Source organism: Schistocerca serialis, chromosome 4, assembly GCF_023864345.2.
Source record: "Schistocerca serialis cubense isolate TAMUIC-IGC-003099 chromosome 4, iqSchSeri2.2, whole genome shotgun sequence".
Lineage (NCBI taxonomy): Eukaryota > Metazoa > Arthropoda > Insecta > Orthoptera > Acrididae > Schistocerca > Schistocerca serialis.
The window spans coordinates 801,929,401-801,955,180 of record NC_064641.1 but is presented as its reverse complement, the minus strand read 5'-3'; the positions used below and the strand labels follow the sequence as shown (position 1 = coordinate 801,955,180).

General features: G+C 49.5%; 1 protein-coding gene across 1 annotated transcript; it reads left to right on the top strand.

Moving 5' to 3' along the window:
* The first annotated feature begins 2,787 nt into the window (after positions 1 to 2,787).
* On the top strand, positions 2,788 to 5,023 carry LOC126474779 (putative uncharacterized protein ENSP00000383309). Its single transcript, XM_050102255.1, has 2 exons — positions 2,788 to 3,074; positions 3,466 to 5,023. The coding sequence occupies exons 1-2, from the start codon at positions 2,788 to 2,790 to the stop codon at positions 5,021 to 5,023; spliced, it is 1,845 nt and encodes a 614-aa protein (XP_049958212.1).
* Positions 5,024 to 25,780: the final 20,757 nt, after the last annotated feature.

The following is a 25,780-nucleotide window of genomic DNA, read 5'->3' as shown; positions in this document are numbered from 1 at the left end:
GACAATCGACAGTATTAACGCACCGCACCTATATAATGCATGTCAATGAGCAGAAGGTGAAATAGGCCGCGAGAGGAAACGTTTTGCGTGGAAGCAAGTCCGGGCAGATGCATCTCTTAGGGGGCGCCCCGCGGCTGGAGTCGGTGACCGGACGGGTGATGCATACTGGAGAGCAAGTAACAGGCCACAAGACGTAGGACACAAAGAAGCTTTAGAAAACTGCGTTTCGAAATTCAAAATGGATAGGAACAAAACCTGTGATGCAGTTGATCATGTGAACAGCGAATGGTACACATGTGATGTACGCATGTACCTTTCCGGTGTCCAAAGCGGGCACAAAACGTCCGATTGGCAGAAACGAACTAGGAAGGAGTAAAGTGCCGAAACTTTCGATGCAGTTCAATGGTAGGGCCCTTGCGATTGGCGGAGAGTGTTTCCACAAAATAAGAGGAACGTTCCTATTGGTCAGAGAAAGCCATGACATGGAGAACGAAACAACCCACGTGGGGAGACAATTCGGCTACGAGAAAGACGAGAGCAAAATTTTCGAGGACCTTTCTCTGAACTGGCAGCAAGTGCAGAAGGGGGCACATTACGCTCCGTGCGGCACAGAGGAGAAATTTGAGTGAACACTGCGTTCACTGCGGCTAACTTTCAGCTACATATTAGCTGTAGCATCGTTGGGCTCCAACTGTTGCTGAACTTGTCACAAAGCTAACCATCCTCCATAGACTTGATTGTCTTTCTAAATAGTACTGAACTTTGAACATTTATCTTAGTACTGGCGAACATCGTTATGTAGTCATATGAATAATTTTGTAAAGAAACTTCTAGTTAAAATTTACCATTGTTGTGTTTAGGATTATTTCACTTTCTGAGGATGAGATGCACTTATTTGACAACTATTGCACCATTGTCACATTGTAAACTGTATAAACCCACGTATTTCTGTGATAAGATTGCATCATTAAACCTAAATTGTTTACAAATTACACACTAGTTGTTTTTACCCCCGAAACCTTACACAATAGCGACCTTGCCAGGATGGCAACTGGTCTGCCTGGATGGCAATTAGTCAAATTAGAAAGAAAAAAAATTTTTTTTTGTGACGAGGTTACACAATGTATGTGTGCGTATAGTGGTCAGAATACAGTAAATGTGCGATTCAAAGTGTACAAAAGTTGTATTAATAAACAAGATAATGTTTATATTTGTGTAAAAGTGTGCATGACCTTGCTGGCATGCGCGAAGCTATTCACTGCATTGTTGAGTTGGTTTTTAATTCTAAAAACAGTGAACGGCGTTACTAATGATGTGTATATAGTCTAAAAAACTTTCTATGATTTTTGGAAACGTGTAAGATCATATAACTTTATGCTGACGAGAGCTCAGGCTCACGCAGTTCGAGAAAGACAGAGGTTAATTAGACGACAGGGGGTGGCGGAAGAACGGAGATGATCCTGTCAAGATTTTCAGTTTGCCCTATCTGGGATAGAGATTTATGGACAGCAAAAAGTATCGAGTGCGAGTCACTGAATGGAACGAAGTGATAGTGCAGATGGAATGGTGGTACTTTCGCGATTGGTATCACAATCTGAGAATGCACAAAAAGGAACAAATGGCAGATCTAGTGGGTCAGAAATCATACGCGACAGTTTCCAACAGAAAGAATGTGTGTATGTACGTCCGCACTATGTACGGAAGTCGGTGAGACGCCACGTACGGTAAAATTTATATCAAATAGTGACAGGTGACGATGGTGAACAGTCAGTTTTTTTTTCGCAATTTGAAGCAACTCACTATGGTCGTAAAGCAAATGCAGACAAATGCAGGGTTAGCAGATTTAAAAAGAGAGACAAGTGCTGGCTTAAATAGTCTCAAATTGGAAACCTATGCTGGATTCGAAAAATTCCGCGAAGGTCAGCAAAAACGACGAACGGAAGTTAATGAACAGTTCACTAAAATCCAGCGAGAGGCGAGAGAATCGCGCGAACTTATACAGTCGTTAATGGCTGAACATGAAAAGATGTGTTCTGACGTTGACCAGGTGCAGGACGCAGTGTCCAATGTTAATCAAAGAGATGATAATTTAGCACGTAAGGTGTCTGGTAAGGTGTCTGGTGAGGCGCAACAAATCGTGGAAGAGGTCTATGTCAGAAAACGTGTCACACGAGCTGCATTAAAAAGATTCAAGATTCGATATACGATTTGAAAACATTTTTACAGAACTGAAACAGTGAATAGAGAACTGCACAGAAAGCAGTAGTGAGGCAACGGGATCGTCAGTATCATCCAACATAGTGATGGACAGAAATCCAGAAGTAAAGAAGTCAGTTGATGAATTCTTCTCGGATTATCAGCCGAGTGGAGGCGTCGTCTTCTCGCAACGTTGCGACAAGACGACGCCACCTCTCTGCTGATGACCCGAGAATTCATCATTGGAATACGCCGAGAAAGACAGCAATCACATTATATCATACCTCTTCGGGGAGGATGTCCACTGCAGCTACAAGATGCTGCAGAATCTATGAATGAAGAAGGGAAAGCGGCTCAGCAGATTAGCCTTCTTGCTAAAGTGTCAGGATAACGAAGTGAAGCCGCAGTTTGCGAACTTACGGCATCCTGTCCAACACGGCGAGGACAAAACGCATATTACGTCGGGCAAGTTCAGCCTTGGTATGGGAACACATACGTGTTACCAGAACGGAACTCGACCAGAACGCCAAGAATTTGCTCACTCACCACTTGTACCTACCTTCCACTCTCCCAGCACACACCTGGGAGTGGATGGACATCAACACGTACGCCAGCAGTGAGCTCTACATGAAGAAAGCCACCAACAAACAGTGCAAGAGATTCCTCAGACTTCCGAGCGGACGTCAGCAGGAGGAGAAAGCCAGCAATATTAAGACCGTCATCAACCTGACAGAGAGAGCACTGGATGAGCCAGCTATATCTGTGCAGTCGAAAGCCCTGAACTTTGCTCCGATTCCAAGAACGTTACCAAAACGTGACAGCAGCAAATGTCGAGCAAGCCATACGTGCACTCCCGCCAAGAGCAGCCTAGGAGACCAGTAGCGTACTTGAGAAAGAAGCCGGCCTGTGTGGCCGTGCGGTTCTAGACACTTCAGTCTGGAACCGCGTGACCGCTACGGTGGCAGGTTCGAATCCTGCCTCTGGCATGGATGTGTGTGATGTCCTTAGGTTGGTTAGGTTTACGTAGTTCTAAGTTCTAGGGGACTGATGACCACAGACGTTAAGTCCCATAGTGCTCAGAGCCATTTTAACCATTCTGAACTCGAGGAAGCAAGAATGCCGAGGAACAACATTACGGCAGAAGAGCCCAAGGCACTTGTGAACTTTCGCGATGACGAGGGTATAGTGGTGTAGCCGCTGACAGAGGGAATGCGACAGTTGTACTGAAGTCGGAAGATTACTGCTACAAGACCGCCGCCTTACTACAAGACCGCCGCCTTACTACAAGACCGCCGCCTTACTACAAGACCGCCGCCTTACTACAAGACCGCCGCCTTACTACAAGACCGCCGCCTTACTACAAGACCGCCGCCTTACTACAAGACCGCCGCCTTACTACAAGACCGCCGCCTTACTACAAGACCGCCGCCTTACTACAAGACCGCCGCCTTACTACAAGACCGCCGCCTTACTACAAGACCGCCGCCTTACTACAAGACCGCCGCCTTACTACAAGACCGCCGCCTTACTACAAGACCGCCGCCTTACTACAAGACCGCCGCCTTACTACAAGACCGCCGCCTTACTACAAGACCGCCGCCTTACTACAAGACCGCCGCCTTACTACAAGACCGCCGCCTTACTACAAGACCGCCGCCTTACTACAAGACCGCCGCCTTACTACAAGACCGCCGCCTTACTACAAGACCGCCGCCTTACTACAAGACCGCCGCCTTACTACAAGACCGCCGCCTTACTACAAGACCGCCGCCTTACTACAAGACCGCCGCCTTACTACAAGACCGCCGCCTTACTACAAGACCGCCGCCTTACTACAAGACCGCCGCCTTACTACAAGACCGCCGCCTTACTACAAGACCGCCGCCTTACTACAAGACCGCCGCCTTACTACAAGACCGCCGCCTTACTACAAGACCGCCGCCTTACTACAAGACCGCCGCCTTACTACAAGACCGCCGCCTTACTACAAGACCGCCGCCTTACTACAAGACCGCCGCCTTACTACAAGACCGCCGCCTTACTACAAGACCGCCGCCTTACTACAAGACCGCCGCCTTACTACAAGACCGCCGCCTTACTACAAGACCGCCGCCTTACTACAAGACCGCCGCCTTACTACAAGACCGCCGCCTTACTACAAGACCGCCGCCTTACTACAAGACCGCCGCCTTACTACAAGACCGCCGCCTTACTACAAGACCGCCGCCTTACTACAAGACCGCCGCCTTACTACAAGACCGCCGCCTTACTACAAGACCGCCGCCTTACTACAAGACCGCCGCCTTACTACAAGACCGCCGCCTTACTACAAGACCGCCGCCTTACTACAAGACCGCCGCCTTACTACAAGACCGCCGCCTTACTACAAGACCGCCGCCTTACTACAAGACCGCCGCCTTACTACAAGACCGCCGCCTTACTACAAGACCGCCGCCTTACTACAAGACCGCCGCCTTACTACAAGACCGCCGCCTTACTACAAGACCGCCGCCTTACTACAAGACCGCCGCCTTACTACAAGACCGCCGCCTTACTACAAGACCGCCGCCTTACTACAAGACCGCCGCCTTACTACAAGACCGCCGCCTTACTACAAGACCGCCGCCTTACTACAAGACCGCCGCCTTACTACAAGACCGCCGCCTTACTACAAGACCCACCATACAAAGAAGTGGGGAAAGACTCGGCTGCTGCTGTTACGCCCAAGACCATCGATGTTCTCAACAGCTCAGGACTTGACAGAAACACCATTAGGAAGCTTTACCCTCGGGCACCGGCTCCACCGCGACTGTATGGCCTCCCGTAGATCCCTAAGCGTAATGTCCCACTCTGAACTACATTGAAAACCATAAATTCTCTGATGTATGGCGTAGCCAAGCACCTAGTACAATTGCAACAGTTAGCCAGCCGTTGCCATGAGAAAATGTATCATTCAGATCAATACTGAAGTTCAGTCTACATCCACAGAAGACCGCGGGTCCATCTAGTAGTGAATGTGCAGCGACAGATTTTATAGTATTCTTCTTCTTGTCAGCAGCAGATGTTGTCATTTCGACGTCTTCAATATAAAACAATTGAAGACGTAGAAATGATAACATCTGCCACCGACAAGAAAAAGAATACTATCAAATCTGTGGTTGCAGACTGAACTTCAGCATCGACATCAATGATTCCTTTACCCATGGCAACGGATGGTTAACAGTCGCTATTGTACGTGGTGGTACAGGCGTGCCTAATGTATCTGGATTGGAAAGTTTTGTCGATCGTGAGATCATTGCCTATCGGACATATCATGTGACAGAAAATGCAAATAAAGACTTCGGCAAATCAACATATATGTCACCCTCACCCTTCACCTTGTATACACGTAGTAGACGTAAGATATCTGTTAATGAAACTGTATTTGTATGGATCAAAGGTAAAGGTACCTGTGAATATGTTAAATTTGTTGGTGATTGTACAATGTATTTTCATAAATAAAGTGATCTGTAGCGTAGCTGAGAACTCAATTGATCTCTGAGCGCTTGACCTTTGACCCCGCCGATAAGGTGGCAGCGCGCCAGCCGCGTAGTGACGGACAAACAGCGTACGCGGGCACCTAGTGTGACTAGTGCCCGCGTACGGGATAACGCGCGGCTGGCACTGTGAAATTTTAAGTCCCTATCTGCTGACGCGCTATCGCGCGTCTATAAAAGCGAGCGTTGCCCGCGCAGCGGATCATTCGCGCTGCTGCTGCTGCACAGGCTGCTGCTGACATAGATTATGCAGCAGCATGTTACGTCAGTTCTCTGAGCACTTGACCTTTGACACCGCCGATAAGGCGGCAGCGCGCCAGCCGCGTACGCTGTTTGTCCGTCACTACGCGGCTGGCGCGCTGCCGCCTTATCGGCGGGGTCAAAGGTCAAGCGCTCAGAGAACTGACGTAACATGCTGTTGCATAATCTATGTCGACAGATTCTAGATGTACGTTCACCAGTTCTCAGCTACGCTACAGATCACTTTATTTATGAAAATACATTGTACAATCACCAACAAATTTAACATATTCACAGGTACCTTTACCTTTGATCCATACAAATACAGTTTCATTAACATATCTTACGTCTACTACGTGTATACAAGGTGAAGGGTGAGGGTGACATATATGTTGATTTGCCGAAGTCTTTATTTCTGCTGAACGCTGCCAAGATGCCCTACAGAAGATACCGTCGCCGTGCAAGACAGACAATATATAAAACAATTGAAGACGTCGAAATGACAACATCTGCTGCTGACAAGATTACCTTCTGATGACTCTTAGGTCACTGGCCTCACCATGTCAAGTAGTCCAAGTCGACTGAATTTGTTAAGGTACTCCAAGGGTTACGCCTGGACGAGAATGATCTACCTGTCAGCTTTGATGTCACTTCTCTTTTCGCCCGGGTGCCACTGGATGATTCCTTAGCTTTACTCGAAAAGCTATGAGGACACACACACACACACACACACACACACACACACACACACACACACACACACACACACACACACACACTTCCGTCTCGTGTTAACCACAACGTACTTCGAATGGTTCAAATGGCTCTGAGCACTATGGGACTTAACATCTGAGGTCATCAGTACCCTAGACATAGAACTACTTCAAACTAACGCCGGCCGGAGTGGCCGTGCGGTTCTAGGCGCTACAGTCTGGAACCGAGCGACCGCTACGGTCGCAGGTTCGAATCCTGCCTCGAGCATGGGTGTGTGTGATGTTCTAGGCGACTGATGACCTCAGAAGTTAAGACGCATAGTGCTCAGAGCCATTTTGAACCTAAGTAACCTAAGGACATCACACACATCCATGCCAGAGGCAGGTTTCGAACCTGCGACCGTAGCAGTCGTGCGGTTCCAGACTGAAGCGCCTAGAACCGCTTGGCCATTACGGCCGGCACAACGTACTTCAAATGTGGTGGGAAATTCTATGAGCAAACAGATGGTATTGCCATGAATTCCTTTCTGGCTCCAGGCATTGCCGACTTGTACATTGAAGATGTGGCACTGAGCACCGCCCGCCATAAACCAAAGGTTCTGCAGATACGTAGACGACACTTCTGTAGTTTTTTTTCTTGCCATGGGGCCACACTACAGAAGTTCCTACTACATCTCAATGGCATACATGACAGCATCAAATTCACCATGGAGTTAGAAGAGAATGGCTGCCTTCCCTTCTTGGATATTTTGATCAAGAAAAATCCGGACGGTACGTTGGGACATTCTGTCTACAGGAACAAAACGCACACGGACTTACACCTCAATGCTCGGAGCTGCCACCATCCAGCACAATGTAACTCGGTACTAAACATCTTAGTATAAAGAGCCAGGTCGATATGTGACAGCGAGAGTTTGCCGCGTGAGTTAGCACATCTGCGGGAAACCTACAGAAAGAACTGCTACACCGAGACAACGATGTATCTCCTAGCGCTGTACTGAACACATCAGGGACGTACGACTAGGACAGAAACAAGTATGCGGTAGCAGAACATAGCATTATCGAGGGACACACCTTCGAATTCGAAAAAACGAAGAATTTGTGCAGCGTTAACAGTTTCTGGGACTCAATCTTCTAAGAGGCAGTGGAGATAGGTCTGCACAGCAATTAAGTAAACAGCGATAGCAGTTTTCAGCTCAGTGCAGCGTGGAATCCCGCAGTTGACAAAATACGTCAGGAACTCTCCGATCTGAAGGCAGCAGCGTCCGTAGACAGATTGGATAGCCACCGGCTCTCGACGCCGGTTGAGGCTGACGCTGAAAAGACGAGCCTGACCTTGGCTCGAGATGGTGCAGTTTAAACAAAAATTTGTTATTCCTGTGGTTCCTAGGGGGAGGGGGGTAGGAGGAGAGAATAGATATTACCATTCTTGTTGACTTGTCCCTGCCGGTGGAGCCTGTAAAAAAAAAAAAACCACTGATGGGGGATTAGTAAAACTTAGTCCCTCAGCAGGTCAGGCCAACGCGTAGTTGGCCTGTGGTGAGGTGGTTGGCCCAGTCCTCGGATGAGCCGGTTGCGCGAGTGTCCCGCTTTCTCGTAGAACTTCTTGGCGATGGCGCGAATCCTGTTTCGGAGAGGCAGGATCCCAGTGTCCTCGTGGAGTTGGCGAGTCGAGTACCGCCTCGGAAGATGCATGGCAGTCTTCACGGAGCGGTTCTGAATCCACTGCAGAGTCACAATGTGAGCATCTGCGGCTTTCCCCCACACCACAGCCGCATACTCTAACAGTGGGCAGACCAATGTTAGGTATAACGTGATTGCGGTGGCAATGACGACTGCGGGTTTAGCAGCGGATACAGGGCGCGAAGGCGTCCTATTGCTATCCCTTTGAAATCACGGATGTGTTGTTTCCAGGTGAGCCTGCGGTCTACAGTGACCCCTAGGTATTTCGCCGTCCCACTCCATGGGATAGGTTCTCCCAGGATTTCGACTGGCGTAAGTCCTGGCGGCAGGAGTCTTCGGGTGAAGACGACTGCCTGGCTCTTCGTGGTGTTTAATTTAAGCCGCCATTCTGTTGCCCATGAGCCCAAGGCGTCGCACCTGCGTTGGAGTCGGTTTCTCAGCACTTGGGCGTTCATGCTGCTGCTAGTGAACAGGCCCATATCATCCGCGTACAGCGCCAGTTCAACTCCTGCCACTTTCGGGGCGTCAGCAGTGTACAGGGTGTACAGCAAATGGCCGAGTACCGATCCCTGCAGCACTCCTGCACGTATCTGCCGGTCTGTGGACGTACCGTCGTCGGCCCTCACGTGGAAGGTTCGTTGAGACAGGTACGACTACAGTAGCGTCATGTGCGACGTCGGTATCCCTTGTTCAAAAAGTTTGAACTCGAGACCGTAGTGCCACACCGAGTCAAACGCTCCGGAGACGTCGAGGAACACTGCCCCAAGGTATTCCCTTGTTTTCAGTGCCCTCATCGTCGGTTCTACAGCCCTTAGGAGCTGGTGGGAAGTGGCACGTTCTTCTCGAAACCTGAACTGCTCGTCTGGGATGATGCCCTCCAGGGTGACGTGCCGCATCAGTCTTCTCGCTTACAGCCTCTCGAAAACCATCGAGAGGGACGGGAGCTGGCTGATGGGTAGGTAGCTGGACGCCTGGCGTGGGTCCTTGCCGGATTTCAGAATGGCCACAACCTCTGCGTGTTTCCGCGCAGAGGGGTAGACACCTGATCAGAGGATCTCGTTGAAAACATGGGCAAGTAACCAGTGCAATCCCAGCAGAAGGTTCTTCAGAAGGTTTGTGACGCCATTGCTGCCTCCAGCCTTCTTGGGGTTCAGCGAGGGAAGCTGCACAGCAAATACTTCCTCCGTTATCGGCTCGATAACGTCGCCTTCCTCTCTTGCGGCGCTGAAGCTTGGTAATTGCTCGTTCCCCACGACGATGACCTTGGCCACCGGCGTGAAGTTCGCCGCGAATGCGTGAGCCAGAGCGCTGTCTTTCGCGTCCGGATCATTGGCGAAGTTGTTCCCGACCTGTAAGGGCGGTATACGCTGTCGCCGGCATAGGAAGGATTTTACCACCCTCCATGCACTACCATCCTCAGGATTGAGGGTAGACACAAGGTCTGCCCATTCCTGGTTCCGGTGATGCTCGACTGCTGCCTTAATTTCCCATCTCATACTGTTTAAGTGGCGCTTCATGTCTGGTTTGTTCACGAAACAGTCTGTTCTTCTCAGTGGTCGCGTCCAGAATAGGGCGCGGTAGCAGTCACGAAGCCACGCCGAGACATCGTAAAGGGCCACGAAGCTTCATCTGCTGCCCGGAGTATTCTTCGGCTGAAGAATGGTAGGGCAGAGTCTGCCCCTATTTCTGTGGGGTTTGGTGCATCCTCTAGCAGTTCGAGAACTTTCGTCCGAAAGCGCTCGGCGTCCAGCCTGCGATAGCTCAAACGGCTCTCTGGAAGAGTAGCTCCGACTATGTCGAGGCCAAAAATGACCAATACGTGGTCAGAAGACAGGACATTTCGCATCTTGGCGGTCGCGAATTGCCCGATGCCCTCGAGAAGAGCAATATCGAGCACGTCCAGTTGTCCCTGTACAGGGAAGATCATGGGGTCAAACCGCCCTCACGGTGATCGCGCCGTTGCACCGTTATGGTGAAAGCGCGGGAGAGACTGCGCCCACTGCAGTTTACAGTTCGTGATTTCCATTCGGTGTGTTTCACGTTGAAATCCCCGGCAATGAAAGCTCGCTCCTCCAACAACAGCAGGGCGTCGAAGTCTGCTTCATCTAGTGGTCTGCCAGGCTGCCGGTACACTGACAAAACAATCTTTCTGGTGGTGGCATTGACTGCCACTCCTGTGGCCTCCAGGGCACTAAGCGTCGGCAGTTGGACCCGGTGGTGGCGCAGTGGCTTCACACAGATGGCAGTGCCGCCCCCGTGGGTGGTTATGTCATCTCAGCAGCAGCAAAAATTTGCTGCTTGCACGTCGACCCCAGGTTTGAGGAAGGTCTCCTGTGCAAGGCAGATGTCGACCGCTTCGTGCTGTAGGAATTGGCGAAATTCACCGTGCTGGGGGTGGAGGCCCCTAGCATTGAACATGCAAATGTTTAACCCATAAATGTTATCCATTTTATGACAGGATTCTCCCGGCGCTGGCCTGGAGGGCCGCCGTCACTGCTCCCGTGAGTACCGGTAGCTGAGTCATCAGCTGGTTGAGCGACCGCAAAAGCGCGGCCAGATCGGTGGTGTCTTCCTTCTTCCTTCGCTGTGTAGGGAAGGTTCGACTAAATGGCGACGTTTCCCATAGTCGGCAGCGGAGTGGCGTGCTGGCTACACCCTGCACGGGCGGTAACCCTCCTCGCAACCACGGGCGCTGGCGAAGGCAGCTGGACGGCTGCGGTGCCAGTGCAGCCTCCCCCTAGCTACGTCCTCAAAGCTTCGGCTCGGGTTTACGCGGCTGGCGCGCTTCCCGCGCTTGAATGCGGCGCATCCTCAGTAACAGGCGACGTGGTCCCCATTACAGTTGCAGCACGTCAGCCGGTCTTCTTTCTTGGGGCAGTCCCAAGACGGTTGCTCCTCGGCGCACTTGCAGCAGCGCACAGGCATCCTGCAAAACTTTGCCACGTGGCCCATGCGGTGGCAGTTCAAGCACTGGGCCCGTCTGCCTTTTGCGCGGAGTGGCTCGACTTTTACGTCAAGTCGGCAGTGTTTCCAACCTGACAAATTTTCCGGTTGTCAACATTGTCGACCAATACCACAAGGAACAAGGGCATGTCCCTGTGGGTCCTGGGCTACATCATCAGGCCGACGTGGCGGGTCTGGAAGCCGACTTCCTCCAGCTGCCGCTGTATGAACGCCGGTGCTATCTTCAGCGGCAGGTGGCGAAAAACGACCTTCAGCTGCTTCAGCTGTTCCATGCTCTGAGTGAAGCAGTTCCACTTCTCGGTCTCACAGAGCTGCATGGGTTTTGTGTGGTCCTCTATGTCCCCGCGATCATCTTTCGCGGTATCACGATGGAGTAGAACTTCTCTCTCAGCTCACTGTAGACCTCACGCCACTGGATGGTAATCAGCGGCTGGCGGCGGGGCGGTTTTGTCGCCGTAGTCTGCGTGGTCCAGTCCCCTTCGGTCTCTGCTACTTCCGGCAGGTCTCCAAACTGGTTTGCAACCTTGACCTGTTCCGGCGTCACCAGTTCGAACGACCTGGCTCTCTCTGTGGCGCCAGGAGGGCGCGATGAAGCCTCCATCGTCAGGCTTCCTCGGCGATGAGGTCATCCTGCGACGTACCCTCGTCTTCTTCCGCCTGGCGCGACCGGAACTTGCCTGGGGGGAGGGAGAGTCCTCTACGGCCGCGGCTGCGCGCTTCCGCGAAGTTTGCTCGACCTCTGCAGGCTCATTGGGTGTTTGCCAGCCTGGACGTTGGCAGGGCGGCTTCTGTAACGACTGGTGAGACTGCTGGCGCGGCAGCTGTCGTGGCGACTGCGACAGGGACCGGAGTCTCGTACCTCCTCCCTGTCCCCTTCGGTGCCCATGGCCAAGCGTTGAATGCCGATGCAACTCTCTTCGGGGGTCAGCCTGGCGATGGTGGCGGCAATTTCCTCCTTTGTCAGGGGGATCGGGGGATCGGCGGCTCGATGCGTCGTCTCCGTCCTGAGAGTGTGCGGGCGCGGCGCCGTCCGTTCGCAGAAATTTCCTCGTCCATCCGGCGGCCGCGAACAACAGTCTCACTCGTCGTCTTCATCGGTGGTGGGGCTCAAGACGCTGCCGCCGTCCGGGAAACTTCCCTTGGACCGCTATCTGCCACACCCTGCTTCTCCTCCATGTCGTAACCCCAAACACGTCCACTTTGCTTCTTTAGAAAGCCACGACAGTTTTTGCTTTCTTAGAGCGGTCATGCCACGTGGATTTTGCCACACAAGTCCCTAAAGGCCCTTGCAGGCTGTTGTCTAACCTGAAAGAGAGAAACGCTGGTGAGCGAGAACACGCAAGGCGATTAGCCAAATGCGTGAACCCGCGCAACCGGTCACTCCAAGATCACGAGCGAGAGGTTAGCCTCGGCAGCGTCAGCACAGAGCGTCCACACACTTCGGCAGCCACAGCGCAAGCGTGTGCATGTGCATATCGTCGGGATGCTGCTGCTGCTCTCATCTTTTATTTTCCCCTCTTTAGGGAAGTGTGAAGGGGAGTTTGTAGCCTTTCGGCTTTTACTCCCGTGTGTGTGTGTGGTGTGTGTGTGTGTGTGTGTGTGTGTGTGTGTGTGTGTGTGTGTGTGTGTGTGTGTGTGTGTGTGTGTGTGTGGGCGCGCGCGCGCGCGCGCGCGCGCGCTTTTTTATGTAGTTTTTTGGTGTCTGATATGTGATGACTGTTCTGTATGTGTCTGGTATTTGCCTGAGGTTGGCGAGATGTTTGGGGTTATATGGGCAAGGACCAGGATTTGGGATTTGGTATTGGATATTGGGATTTTCTCTTCGACTTAATCGTCGAAGATCGTCATACGGCGCTTATGCTTATCGCGGGACATATCATACCGACCTAGGGAGTGGATGAGGGCGTTTCCTGATCCGGAAGAATCGGGATGCTGTCTGCCACGCACATTTGTAGCCGCTGTACCGCTATCAGATTCCCAAATTCCTGCCGCCAACCAATCAAGTACCAGCGGAATCGCACCGGGCGCTTGGCGACAGTCGTGGCGGATGGGGGGGAGGGGGGGGGGGGCGACGCGCGCGTGGGCGTCGATTCCCGTTGTCTGTTCATATCAGCGCCGGCCGCGGTCCCCTTCGGACCGGAGTATTCTTGCGGAATTTTCCTAATTGCAGGATCCCAAGCTGTACTGAGATGGTAACCACTGTCTCGATTAATTAAATTTTCGTGCAGACTAATCTCCACTGGTTCCTTTATCACCAAATCCCAAGATCCGCTGGCGCTGCATAACTTCTTTGTTTCTTCTGTATGCTTTTCGTTGATGATGTGTTCCGCCACGGCAAACTTGTCAACCCGTCCAAGAAGCACGTTTCTTGTATGTTCTGTACAGCGCAACGTTGCATCTGTCTTATGTATTGCATTCAACATTAGGACTAATGACACCGGGTGTTTATAGAATTTGATGCAACTGTGCCTTTGGTCGATTTGGTTGATTTGGTTGATTTTCTTTGCTGCGTGAAAGACCGTTTTCCCTTGGTGCTTCTTAAGCATTCTTGCTATTTTCACTGTTGGCGGTCCACATACGGTAGGAACGCACAACCTCTTGTGTCGTCCTCCTCTGGTTGTAGTACTGTACCAGTCGTACTGTGCAGTGATCACGTGCGAAGCTGCAGGAGCTCTTACGAATATACAGCAAGCCATAGTGACCTGCTTGCGGGTTACGTCTCGAGGGTGCGTAACGCTTTAAAACTTGCGCATACCAAGGACGCAGGAGCGGCCAACTGCGTTTTTAATAAAAATACAGTTTGGCGCTCAAGGACCGTCTGAGGGCAAAGCAGCCTCAGAAAGCATTTGGAGCGGTATTGTGTTTTTCGCCGCTGCAGGATGTCTTATGCAGTTGATGCCTTGGGGTCAAAGCGGGCTTCCGCTGTCGACAGAAGGCGCGTCTTTTCTTTGCCGCGGGCCGCTTTTCCAGCCGTTTCGAGGACTCCAGCTGCCGCAGAGTCAGGCTCTGCCCGCTCCCCCCCCCCCCCTCCCTCCCTCCAAAGTTAGGGAAAATGTGGGCCAGGAAGTGGAAGCCGGCTGCGGAACCGCAGAGAAGGTTGCCGCCGCCGCCGCCGCCTAGACCTCCGCGTCCACTAGGCCACCTAACGGTGACAACGAAGGCTGTAACTAGCACCCCCCTGGCAGCAGCCCGCTTTTCCGCTCCAGACATGGCGAGAACACAGAACGCAATATTACACAAATCGCCGAGAACTACATACATAGTCAGTACTTGCGATCCCGCCCCTCCTCCCCTTGTCCCAAGCCCACTCCTGCTTGCCAACGCCGCCAACAACCTCCCAAATTATATCGCGTCCCTCAGTAAAGGCAAGCAGAAGTCCTGTCTGCCCACCGCCGCAACCCAGCCCTCCACCCGATCCAAATTCCTAAAATCCCCCCCACACAAGTCCACTTCCTCCAAACAGCGGCGTGCAAGGAAGGACCGGAAGGATAGGCACTCCAAGAGTAAGAAAACGTCCACCATCCCTACCCCAACCCCAACCTCAACCACCCCCACTCCCTCTGAGGAGCCTGCGCCCCCCGACAGCACCAGTTGTCGCCCTGGCCGGGAACTGCGTAACCGGGCAGGACTCTGAGGGTTTTGTGCTGGCGAAGAAAATCTTTCGCCAGCCGGAGCTTCCAGCGGCCTGGGGAGTAGAACCCACCCCAAACAGGTTTCAGGCGGTGGCTGATGAGCCAGAGACACCACATGACGCAACATAAACACAAAAACACGTCACCCACCACCTCACCTCCTCTCTCCCCCCCCCCCCCCCCCCATTGTCGCTGAGTTGCTGAAAACAGAAATCAGGGGAGGCAGCTTCCAAGCAAATCCTGTAGGCAGAGACAAAAATTACAGTACACACATTAGAAAACTACACCACTGTCAAGACACTTTTAACAACAAAAACATACCCCACTACACATTCCCCACAACAAAAACACGCAACAAAGACATAGTAGTCAGAGACCTCCCAAGACGACTGTCCCCCCAGCCCCCAGACAATCAAAACAGACTTGACTGCCTGGGGGTGCGTCGTCAAGGCAGTCCAGCAGATGGGTAACGTAGACAGTAAGTGGCCACTACACCAGGTCACACTCCCCAACATCCCTCAAAACAAAAGGGAGATAAAAACGGTCCTGGCTGTGCCTGTCACCACTGAGCCACTGCGCCATACAAACAAGACAGTGCAGTACTTCAGGTGTCAGGGCCTGAACCACAACGCCGCACACTGCACTATGCCATTAAGATGCAGAAAGTGTGCTGAGGCCCACGACACAAGGACATGTACACTAAAACACATGGACCCACAAATAAAGTGCGCACTGTGTGGCAAAAACCGCACATCGGATTACCAAGGATGTGAGGTCCATAAACGTCACACACAGCAGGCAAAGGGCGCAAAGGCCGACCCCACACACGCAAACAAAACACCACCAACCCAACCAGTCACACAAGGAAACAAGGAAACAAGGAAACAAAACAACAACAACAACAACAACAATAACATCATCATCAAAACACACACACACACACACACACACACACACACACACACACACACACACACACACACAGAGATGTACAAGGCCTGGGTAAAACCAAGACTGGACACACCAATGGCAACATACGGGGAAGTGGTTTCTCCTCCGAGAAGCCATGAAAGCGTGGCCCTATCACCACAACAGCAAACACAGTCACTAGAACACCGGGAAACACACAACGACCGGGTCCACCAAGGCAGAGGAAGGAACCCCACACACAGTCACCACCACCCCCTCCGTGGATAAGTTGTTAGGCGTTATGGTGCAGACCATGAACCTCATATGGAAATGATGAAGGAATTCAGGGAAGCCCAGAAGCAGAACACACAGATCCTCGTTGTCCTTCAGGCAGCAGTCCAGCAGTCACTCCCCTCTGCGACTTCCTCAGTAGTTTCAAAGACCCATCATGAATAGACGACCAAACATCCAAGCCCTGACAATGTGCGTCTTTATCGCAGACGGCATTTTTAATCACGAGTAGCGTGCTATCTCAACTTCGAAACATGGGGACCAGCCGATCCCACACATTTTCGAAAAAATGGATGTTGGCTCGAAGTGTTAGACATAACCCTCACTAGGTGGATCGCTGGGTTTGTGGCCGCAAGGATAATCTACAGAATGTCCTCCGACCACAACCCAGTTATTCTAGAGGTCGATGTGGGAGAATGGGTAGCACTCCCACGATATCAGACGTCTTACAAACGTAGAGATTGGGAGCGATACTGAGAAACTGTCGCCTCTGATATCGCTCGCGCTCTGCCACCTACTGCCGAAACAGTAGAACAAGAGCTGTAAGACCTAACAGGTACCATCTTGCAGGCAGCGGAAGAGGCCACTCCCCCGCAAAGGGACTGGCCGCCCCCGCAAATACAGTTCCCAGAACACTTTCTAGCTAAAATTCGGCATAAGAATAGTGTCAAAAGAGTGTACGATCACCAGAAATCAGGCCACCAGGAGGCTGCTCAATCGTCTACAGAGAGAACTAAAGGTAGCGCTCAATGAGCACAGGAACTAGCAATGGCAAAGCCGCCTCACAGTTCTCAAAGTAGATGATCACACACTATGGCATGCAACCAAGCAATTCACAAAAAGACGCGCTAGAATGCCGCCACTGCACGGCGAGCGGGTTCTGGCCTACGGCCCTGCTGAAAAGGCCAACGCCCTCGACGACTCCTTCGAGAAGTAGTTTCAAGCGGAAGAACATGAAGAGGTAGTCCGTTGTCAACTGACTGTCATCCTCAATGCTGAGGACACAGAGGACGAACCCCGAATATGTGGCAGAAGTAATTAGGTCCCTCCCCACAATAAAGGCGCCAGGACATGACAGTGTCACCAATCAGTTAGTTAAAAACCTCCCACCCTCGGCGATCACACACCTCGCCAACGTATTCAACGAGATCACTCGTTCCCGCGAGTTCCCAGCTTGCTGGAAACACGCGGAATTGGTCGCAATACACAAACCAGGGAAAGACCCTCTATTCCCGCAGTACTAGAAGCCGATTAGCCTCTTCCCAGCTCTCAGCAAGATCTACGAGCGCCTCCTGCTAATACCCGTACAGGACCACATTACCAGAGACATCTAACGGATTTCCAATTCGGATTCCGGCTGAACCACTTTGCCCCACAACAGATCATGAGGGTGGTTGAAGCAGCCACAGAGGGGTTCAACCACAGAGGCTACCGGGGGGTAGTGGTACTAGACATAGACGAAGCCTTCGACTCCGTATGGCATACAGGGCTACTCTACAAGTTGTGCACACAAGGGTTCCCTGGGAGCATAATTAAACAAATCAAAAGCTATCTCACGGATAGAACTTTTTCTGTCAAAGCTCCACCTCCACCTCCACCTCCACCTCCACCTCCACCTCCACCTCCACCTCCACCTCCACCTCCACCTCCACCTCCACCTCCACCTCCACCTCCACCTCCACCTCCACCTCCACCTCCACCTCCACCTCCACCTCCACCAAAATGCGTATTCGTGCTGGGGTCCCGTTTTGAACAGTTTTTTTACCTGCCCAGGTATCTAAAGCTGCTTCGAAATATAAAGAATTACAAAAAAATATTTTAAATACAAGTATGGCTATCTATTTTAACAAGCAGTGTGAAAAAGGGGACTTGTCCCGACTTATACAAAAGCCTATGCCAATTTTTCTGTATGTAAGAAAAATTCAAAATCTTTTAGACCTATCATTAAGAATATTATTTGTAATAGGATAAAAGCGCTGCACGCTAAAAAAGACCGTCTTAACGAAGAAGCATACCATTTGTACTTAAAATTATAGTTAACACGATAAGTGTTTGTGATATTTAATATTGACGACATGTGGACGCAAATTAACGAACATCTAGAGATTTGTAAAAATAGGTATAATGCAAGAAGGAGAAGAAGCTCAGCAATCTTTTTTGTCTGCTTTCTAATGAAAAATGGCCTCAGAATACATTTCACAAAAAGCGGTCATCTTTCAAGAAATAATTTTAAATAAAACCAACATCGTCTTTACTCAGAATGAAAAAGTCCTGTTAGGAAAAGGACTAAAATACAATGCCAGCCGAACTGTCAGAGAGAAATGCGAGAGAAAATATGCATGTTGATTTAAAAATCGGTCTCGCTTATCGTAAGATAGATAATGCTTCTCAAGCCAGAATTGCGTATGATGTAACCCGCATGCTAGAAAAAAATACAGCTAGTTTGTGTAATACTACGCATAACGACAGAATTTTAGTAACTTGCATTAATAATAAACTTGAAACAACAAATGCTTTAATAACTAAATCCGATAAAGGTTGTTGTCTAGACATTGCTTATATTTCTGAGTATATTTCTAAAACAGAAAATTTCTTCAGTGAAAACAACATCGGAGCTGCATGATGATCCGACTCCTAAAATACAGAAAGAAGTGAGGTCAGCCATTAACAATGCAAAATTTCTTATAAAACCTTTCCAAAAGAAACTACTCATCAATATGAACCCTCAGCCCCCTAAACGTTGGTCCCACTTCAAAATTCGTAAACCTAATCATCCAATACGTCCAGTATCATGAATAGCGCATATCACGATTTGTCCAGATTTCTACACGAAACTGAAAAAATCCTTCGATTTCGAAAATAATTATTCCGTTCCTAACAGCCACGTTTTGGTCCAAAATATTAAAAACTTAGTATGCAGTTCAGACACCAAGCTCTTTTCCTTAGATATTAAAAATCTTTATAGCAATGTCCCGATACAATAGACGCTCATCATCGTGGAAGAAAATTTACGTCAATTTAAAAAAGATCTATCAGATGAACAGATTACCGATTTTATGAATCTCATTAATGTCGTTGTCAAGTACAACTACTCTGAATTGAACGGACAACTGTAGCAGCATTCTGATGGGCTCGCTATGGGCAACCCTTTAGCCGGCATCCTTGCCGACATCTCTATCAATTCCTCGGAAAAAAGTCTTTAACCGTGTCTCAGCCGCTTCAATAGGTACCCTTTCTTACACAGGATACGTCGATGATATTCTCTAGTCATCTATAACGGACCCGCCGATAGAATTGATCGTATATTTAAACTTTTTAACGACCTCCACGAAAAAATTTCTTTCGCTATTGAACTCTAAAACGAAAACCGCCAATTACATTATTTAGACTTGACTCTTACTATAGAATACAATAACATCACTTACAATATTTTTCGAAAAGAAACTTATACTGACCAAATCGTGCCTTCCTCTTTTCATCCACAGTCTCAAAAAATGGCCTTTTTTCACTCTGCCGTCCACCGAGCCACCTCTATACCACTTTCAACAGAAAAGTTTAATGAGGAGATTAATTTACTTAAAACCATAGCAGTCAGTAATGAATATACGCCCAACATGGTGGACGATATCCTAAAAAAGAGAACTGCAAGAACTACCACGATCAACACCTCATGCACTGAAATTAACCCAAAAAAACTTTTTCTATTCCTTTCGTAGGACCTGTTTCCTATCAGATTCAGCGCATGCTTCGCAACAAATACAACTGCAATGTTGCCTTCTCTACTAATAATAATCTGAACAGAAACTTCATAATTTGAAATCCATTCGCTCTAGTACAGAAAGTTCTGGCGTTTATAAGATCATCTGTATTACCTGCTCTTCCTATTATATAGGGCAAACTGGATGTGATTTCACCTTCAGATATAAAGAACATCTTTTGAGAAAGAACGACACCAGTCCTAAGTTCATCCTTTGCCGATCATCTCTTAATTACTGGACACGTGCCTAAAGCCGTAGGCGATAGCAATATTCTGCATACCGAAAAGAAGGGGCGTAGGTTAGATGTTTTAGAGGAATTGGAGATTTTCAAACATCTATCTCGTCATGATGGCCTCAATATCAACAAACAGCTACAGCAGCGAAAGAAAAACTTTTCGACTGTATAAAGCCATTGCTTGATCTTTGATTCAGATTTCCTTATGCAGTTTGCTGAAATGATGTTTTCCTGTTACATCTTTGCTGTTTTCTTATATGTCATAACTGATGCTTCTTTGCGTTACAAAATGTATCTGTTTAAAGCAGATAAATATGTAACTTCATCCTATTATTATTAGTGCCTACGTTATGCCTGAATCAGCTTTATCACAATTTCATGTGCTTAATTTTGAATGTACAGTAGCCCAGTTGTTTCTGGGCTACTAGATGGCGCTCGTAGTACCACCATGTTTACTTGCCCACACTTTCTAACGTGGCACCTCAGTCTTATTGCAACCCTTGTTCACTCAAGTATGGGCAGCCCTTCACGGCTCGCTATCTTATTTCCAACTGTTCATGACGTAGACTTACCGGCTTAGATTTATTAAAAACGTGACTTGTAAGTGCTGCATCTCATCCAAGCCAGTACAAACTTAAATTTTATTAATGTATTATATACCCGAAATATTTTTGAAGTTAGTTTAATTCTGAAGACGACGCACATAGTAGAGTCGAAACCTGGTCATAAAAAGATTCCAGCTCGAGATTTTACCGACAGCAAGCAACGAAATGCACTTTTGTCCCCAAGTAACAAAAGTTCACGTATCACATCCAAATACCTTCGAGAGACAGCCCTCGCCACAGCTGTACCGGAGAAGAAGACTCCTTACTCCATCCTCCCTCCCCGCTACCCACCGCAGGTTGCAGAAAGCAGAGTGGTCCAGTGCCAACGCCACCAAAACCATTCCAGCTCGAGATTTTACCTACAGCAAGCAACGAAATTCAGCTTTTGTCCCCAAGTTACAAATGTTCACGTATTACATCCACCTACCTTCGAGTGACGGAACTCGCCTAGCTGTAACTGAGAGGAAGACTCCCTCATCCTACCTCCCCGCTACCCACCGCAGGTTGCAAAAGCAGAGTGGTCCAGTGCCAACGTCATCAAAACCATTCCAGCTCGAGATTTTACCTAGAGCAAGCAACGAAATTCAGCTTTTGTCCCCAAGTTACAAAAGTTCACGTATTACATCCACCTACCTTCGAGTGACCGAACTCGCCTAGCTGTAACTGAGAGGAAGACTCCCACTCCCCTTCCCACCGCAGGTTGCAGAAAGCAGAGTGGTCCAGTGCCAACGCCATCAAAACCATTCCAGCTCGAGATTTTACCTACAGCAAGCAACGAAATTCAGCTTTTGTCCCCAAGTTACAAATGTTCACGTATTACATCCACCTACCTTCGAGTGACGGAACTCGCCTAGCTGTAACTGAGATGAAGACTCCCTCATCCTACCTCCCCGCTACCCACCGCAGGTTGCAAAAGCAGAGTGGTCCAGTGCCAACGTCATCAAAACCATTCCAGCTCGAGATTTTACCTACAGCAAGCAACGAAATTCAGCTTTTGTCCCCAAGTTACAAAAGTTCACGTATTACATCCACCTACCTTCGAGTGACCGAACTCGCCTAGCTGTAACTGAGAGGAAGACTCCCTCATCCTCCCTCCCCCCTACCCACCGCAGGTTGCTGAAAGCAGAGTGGTCCAGTGCCAACGTCATCAAAACCATTCCAGCTCGAGATTTTAATTACAGCAAGCAACGAAATTCAGCTTTTGTCCCCAAGTTACAAAAGTTCACGTATTTCATCCACCTACCTTCGAGTGACAGAACTCGCCTAGCTGTAACTGAGAGGAAGACTCCCTCATCCTCCCTCCTCCCTCCCCCCTCCCCACCGCAGGTTGCAGAAAGCAGAGTGGTCCAGTGCCAACGTCATCAAAACCATTCCAGCTCGTGATTTTACCTACAGCAAGCAACGAAATTCCGCTTTTGTTCCCAAGTTACAAAATTTCACTTATCACATCCACATACCTTCGAGAGACAGCCTTCGCCACAGCTGTACCAGCGAGGAAGACTCCCTCATCCTCCCTTTCCGCTACCCACCGCAGGTTGCATAAAGCAGAGTGGTCCAGTGCCAACGTCATCAAAACCATTCCAGCTCGAGATTTTACCTACAGCAAGCAACGAAATTCAGCTTTTGTCCCCAAGTTACAAAAGTTCACGTATTACATCCACCTACTTTCGAGTGACAGAACTCGCCTAGCTGTAACTGAGAGGAAGACTCCCTCATCCTCCCTCCCCCCTCCCCACCGCAGGTTGCAGAAAGCAAAGTGGTCCAGTGCCAACGTCATCAAAACCATTCCAGCTCGTGATTTTACCTACAGCAAGCAACGAAATTCAGCTTTTGTCCCCAAGTTACAAAAGTTCACGTATCGAATCAACCTAACTTCGAGTGACAGAACTCGCCTAGCTGTAACTGAGAGGAAGACTCCCTCATCCTACTTCTCCCCTACCCACCGCAGGTTGCAGAAAGCAGAGTAGTCCAGTGCCAACGTCATCAAAACCATTCCAGCTCGAGATTTTACCTACAGGAAGCAACGAAATTCAGCTTTTGTTCCCAAGTTACAAAAGTTCACGTATCACATCCACCTACCTTCGAGTGACAGAACTCGCCTAGCTGTAACTGAGAGGAAGACTCCCTCATCCTACCTCCCCCCTACCCACCGCAGGTTGCTGAAAGCAGAGTGGTCCAGTGCCAACGTCATCAAAACCATTCCAGCTCGAGATTTTACTACAGCAAGAAACGAAATTCCGCTTTTGTTCCCAAGTTACAAAATTTCACTTATCACATCCACATACCTTCGAGAGAGAGCCTTTGCCACAGCTGTACCAGCGAGGAAGACTCCCTCATCCTCCCTTTCCGCTACCCACCGCAGGTTGCATAAAGCAGAGTGGTCCAGTGCCAACGTCATCAAAACCATTCCAGCTCGAGATTTTACCTACAGCAAGCAACGAAATTCAGCTTTTGTCCCCAAGTTACAAAAGTTCACGTATTACATCCACCTACCTTCGAGTGACAGAACTCGCCTAGCTGTAACTGAGAGGAAGACTCCGTCATCCTCCCTCCCCCCTCCCCACCGCAGGTTGCAGAAAGCAGAGTGGTCCAGTGCCAACGTCATCAAAACCATTCCAGCTCGTGATTTTACCTACAGCAAGCAACGAAATTCAGCTTTTGTCCCCAAGTTACAAAAGTTCACGTATCGAATCAACCTAACTTCGAGTGACAGAACTCGCCTAGCTGTAACTGAGAGGAAGACTCCCTCATCCTACTTCTCCCCTACCCACCGCAGGTTGCAGAAAGCAGAGTAGTCCAGTGCCAACGTCATCAAAACCATTCCAGCTCGAGATTTTACCTACAGCAAGCAACGAAATTCAGCTTTTGTTCCCAAGTTACAAAAGTTCACGTATCACATCCACCTACCTTCGAGTGACAGAACTCGCCTAGCTGTAACTGAGAGGAAGACTCCCTCATCCTACCTCCCCCCTACCCACCGCAGGTTGCAGAAAGCAGAGTGGTCCAGTGCCAACGTCATCAAAACCATTCCAGCTCGAGATTTTACCTACAGCAAGCAACGAAATTCAGCTTTTGTCCCCAAGTTACAAAAATTCACGTATTACATCCACCTACCTTCGAGTAACCGAACTCGCCAAGCTGTAACTGAGAGGAAGACTCCCTCATCCTACCTCCCCCCCTACCCACCGCAGGTTGCAGGAAGCAGAGTGGTCCAGTGCCAACGTCATCAAAACCATTCCAGCTCGAGATTTTACCTACAGCAAGCAACAAAATTCAGCTTTTGTCCCCAAGTTACAAAAGTTCACGTATTACATCCACCTACCTTCGAGTGACAGAACTCGCCTAGCTGTAACTGAGAGGAAGACTCCCTCCCCCCTTCCCACCGCAGGTTGCAGAAAGCAGAGTGGTCCAGTGCCAACGTCATCAAAACCATTCCAGCTCGAGATTTTACCTACAGCAAGCAACGACATTCAGCTTTTGTCCCCAAGTTACAAAAGTGCACGTATTACATCCACCTACCTTCGTGTGAAAGAACTCGCCTAGCTGTAACTGAGAGGAAGACTCCCTCATCCTACCTCCCCGCTACCCACCGCAGGTTGCAGAAAGCTGAGTGGTCCAGTGCCAACGCCATCAAAACCATTCCAGCTCGAGATTTTACCTACAGCAAGCAACGAAATTCAGCTTTTGTCCCCAAGTTACAAAAGTTCACGTATTACATCCACCTACCTTCGAGTGACAGAACTCGCCTAGCTGTAACTGAGAGGAAGACTCCCTCATCCTACCTCCCCCCTACCCACCGCAGGTTGCAGAAAGCAGAGTGGTCCAGTGCCAACGTCATCAAAACCATTCCAGCTCGAGATTTTACCTACAGCAAGCAACGAAATTCAGCTTTTGTCCCCAAGTTACAAAAGTGCACGTATTAGATCCACCTACCTTCGAGTGACAGAACTCGCCTAGCTGTAACTGAGAGGAAGACTCCCACTCCCCTTCCCACCGCAGGTTGCAGAAAGCAGAGTGGTCCAGTGCCAACGCCATCAAAACCATTCCAGCTCGAGATTTTACCTACAGCAAGCAACGAAATTCAGCTATTGTCCCCAAGTTACAAATGTTCACGTATTACATCCACCTACCTTCGAGTGACGGAACTCGCCTAGCTGTAACTGAGATGAAGACTCCCTCATCCTACCTCCCCGCTACCCACCGCAGGTTGCAAAAGCAGAGTGGTCCAGTGCCAACGTCATCAAAACCATTCCAGCTCGAGATTTTACCTACAGCAAGCAACGAAATTCAGCTTTTGTCCCCAAGTTACAAAAGTTCACGTATTACATCCACCTACCTTCGAGTGACCGAACTCGCCTAGCTGTAACTGAGAGGAAGACTCCCTCATCCTCCCTCCCCCCTACCCACCGCAGGTTGCTGAAAGCAGAGTGGTCCAGTGCCAACGTCATCAAAACCATTCCAGCTCGAGATTTTAATTACAGCAAGCAACGAAATTCAGCTTTTGTCCCCAAGTTACAAAAGTTCACGTATTTCATCCACCTACCTTCGAGTGACAGAACTCGCCTAGCTGTAACTGAGAGAAAGACTCCCTCATCCTCCCTCCTCCCTCCCCCCTCCCCACCGCAGGTTGCAGAAAGCAGAGTGGTCCAGTGCCAACGTCATCAAAACCATTCCAGCTCGTGATTTTACCTACAGCAAGCAACGAAATTCCGCTTTTGTTCCCAAGTTACAAAATTTCACTTATCACATCCACATACCTTCGAGAGACAGCCTTCGCCACAGCTGTACCAGCGAGGAAGACTCCCTCATCCTCCCTTTCCGCTACCCACCGCAGGTTGCATAAAGCAGAGTGGTCCAGTGCCAACGTCATCAAAACCATTCCAGCTCGAGATTTTACCTACAGCAAGCAACGAAATTCAGCTTTTGTCCCCAAGTTACAAAAGTTCACGTATTACATCCACCTACTTTCGAGTGACAGAACTCGCCTAGCTGTAACTGAGAGGAAGACTCCCTCATCC

Excerpts from the sequence above, each read along its gene's own strand:
- LOC126474779 (XM_050102255.1), top strand. The coding sequence starts at position 2,788 with ATGGACATCAACACGTACGCCAGCAGTGAGCTCTACATGAAGAAAGCC. Across the intron at positions 3,075-3,465 it reads AAGAGCAGCCTAGGAGACCA|ACCGCCGCCTTACTACAAGA; the intron begins GTAGCGTACTTG and ends CCTTACTACAAG.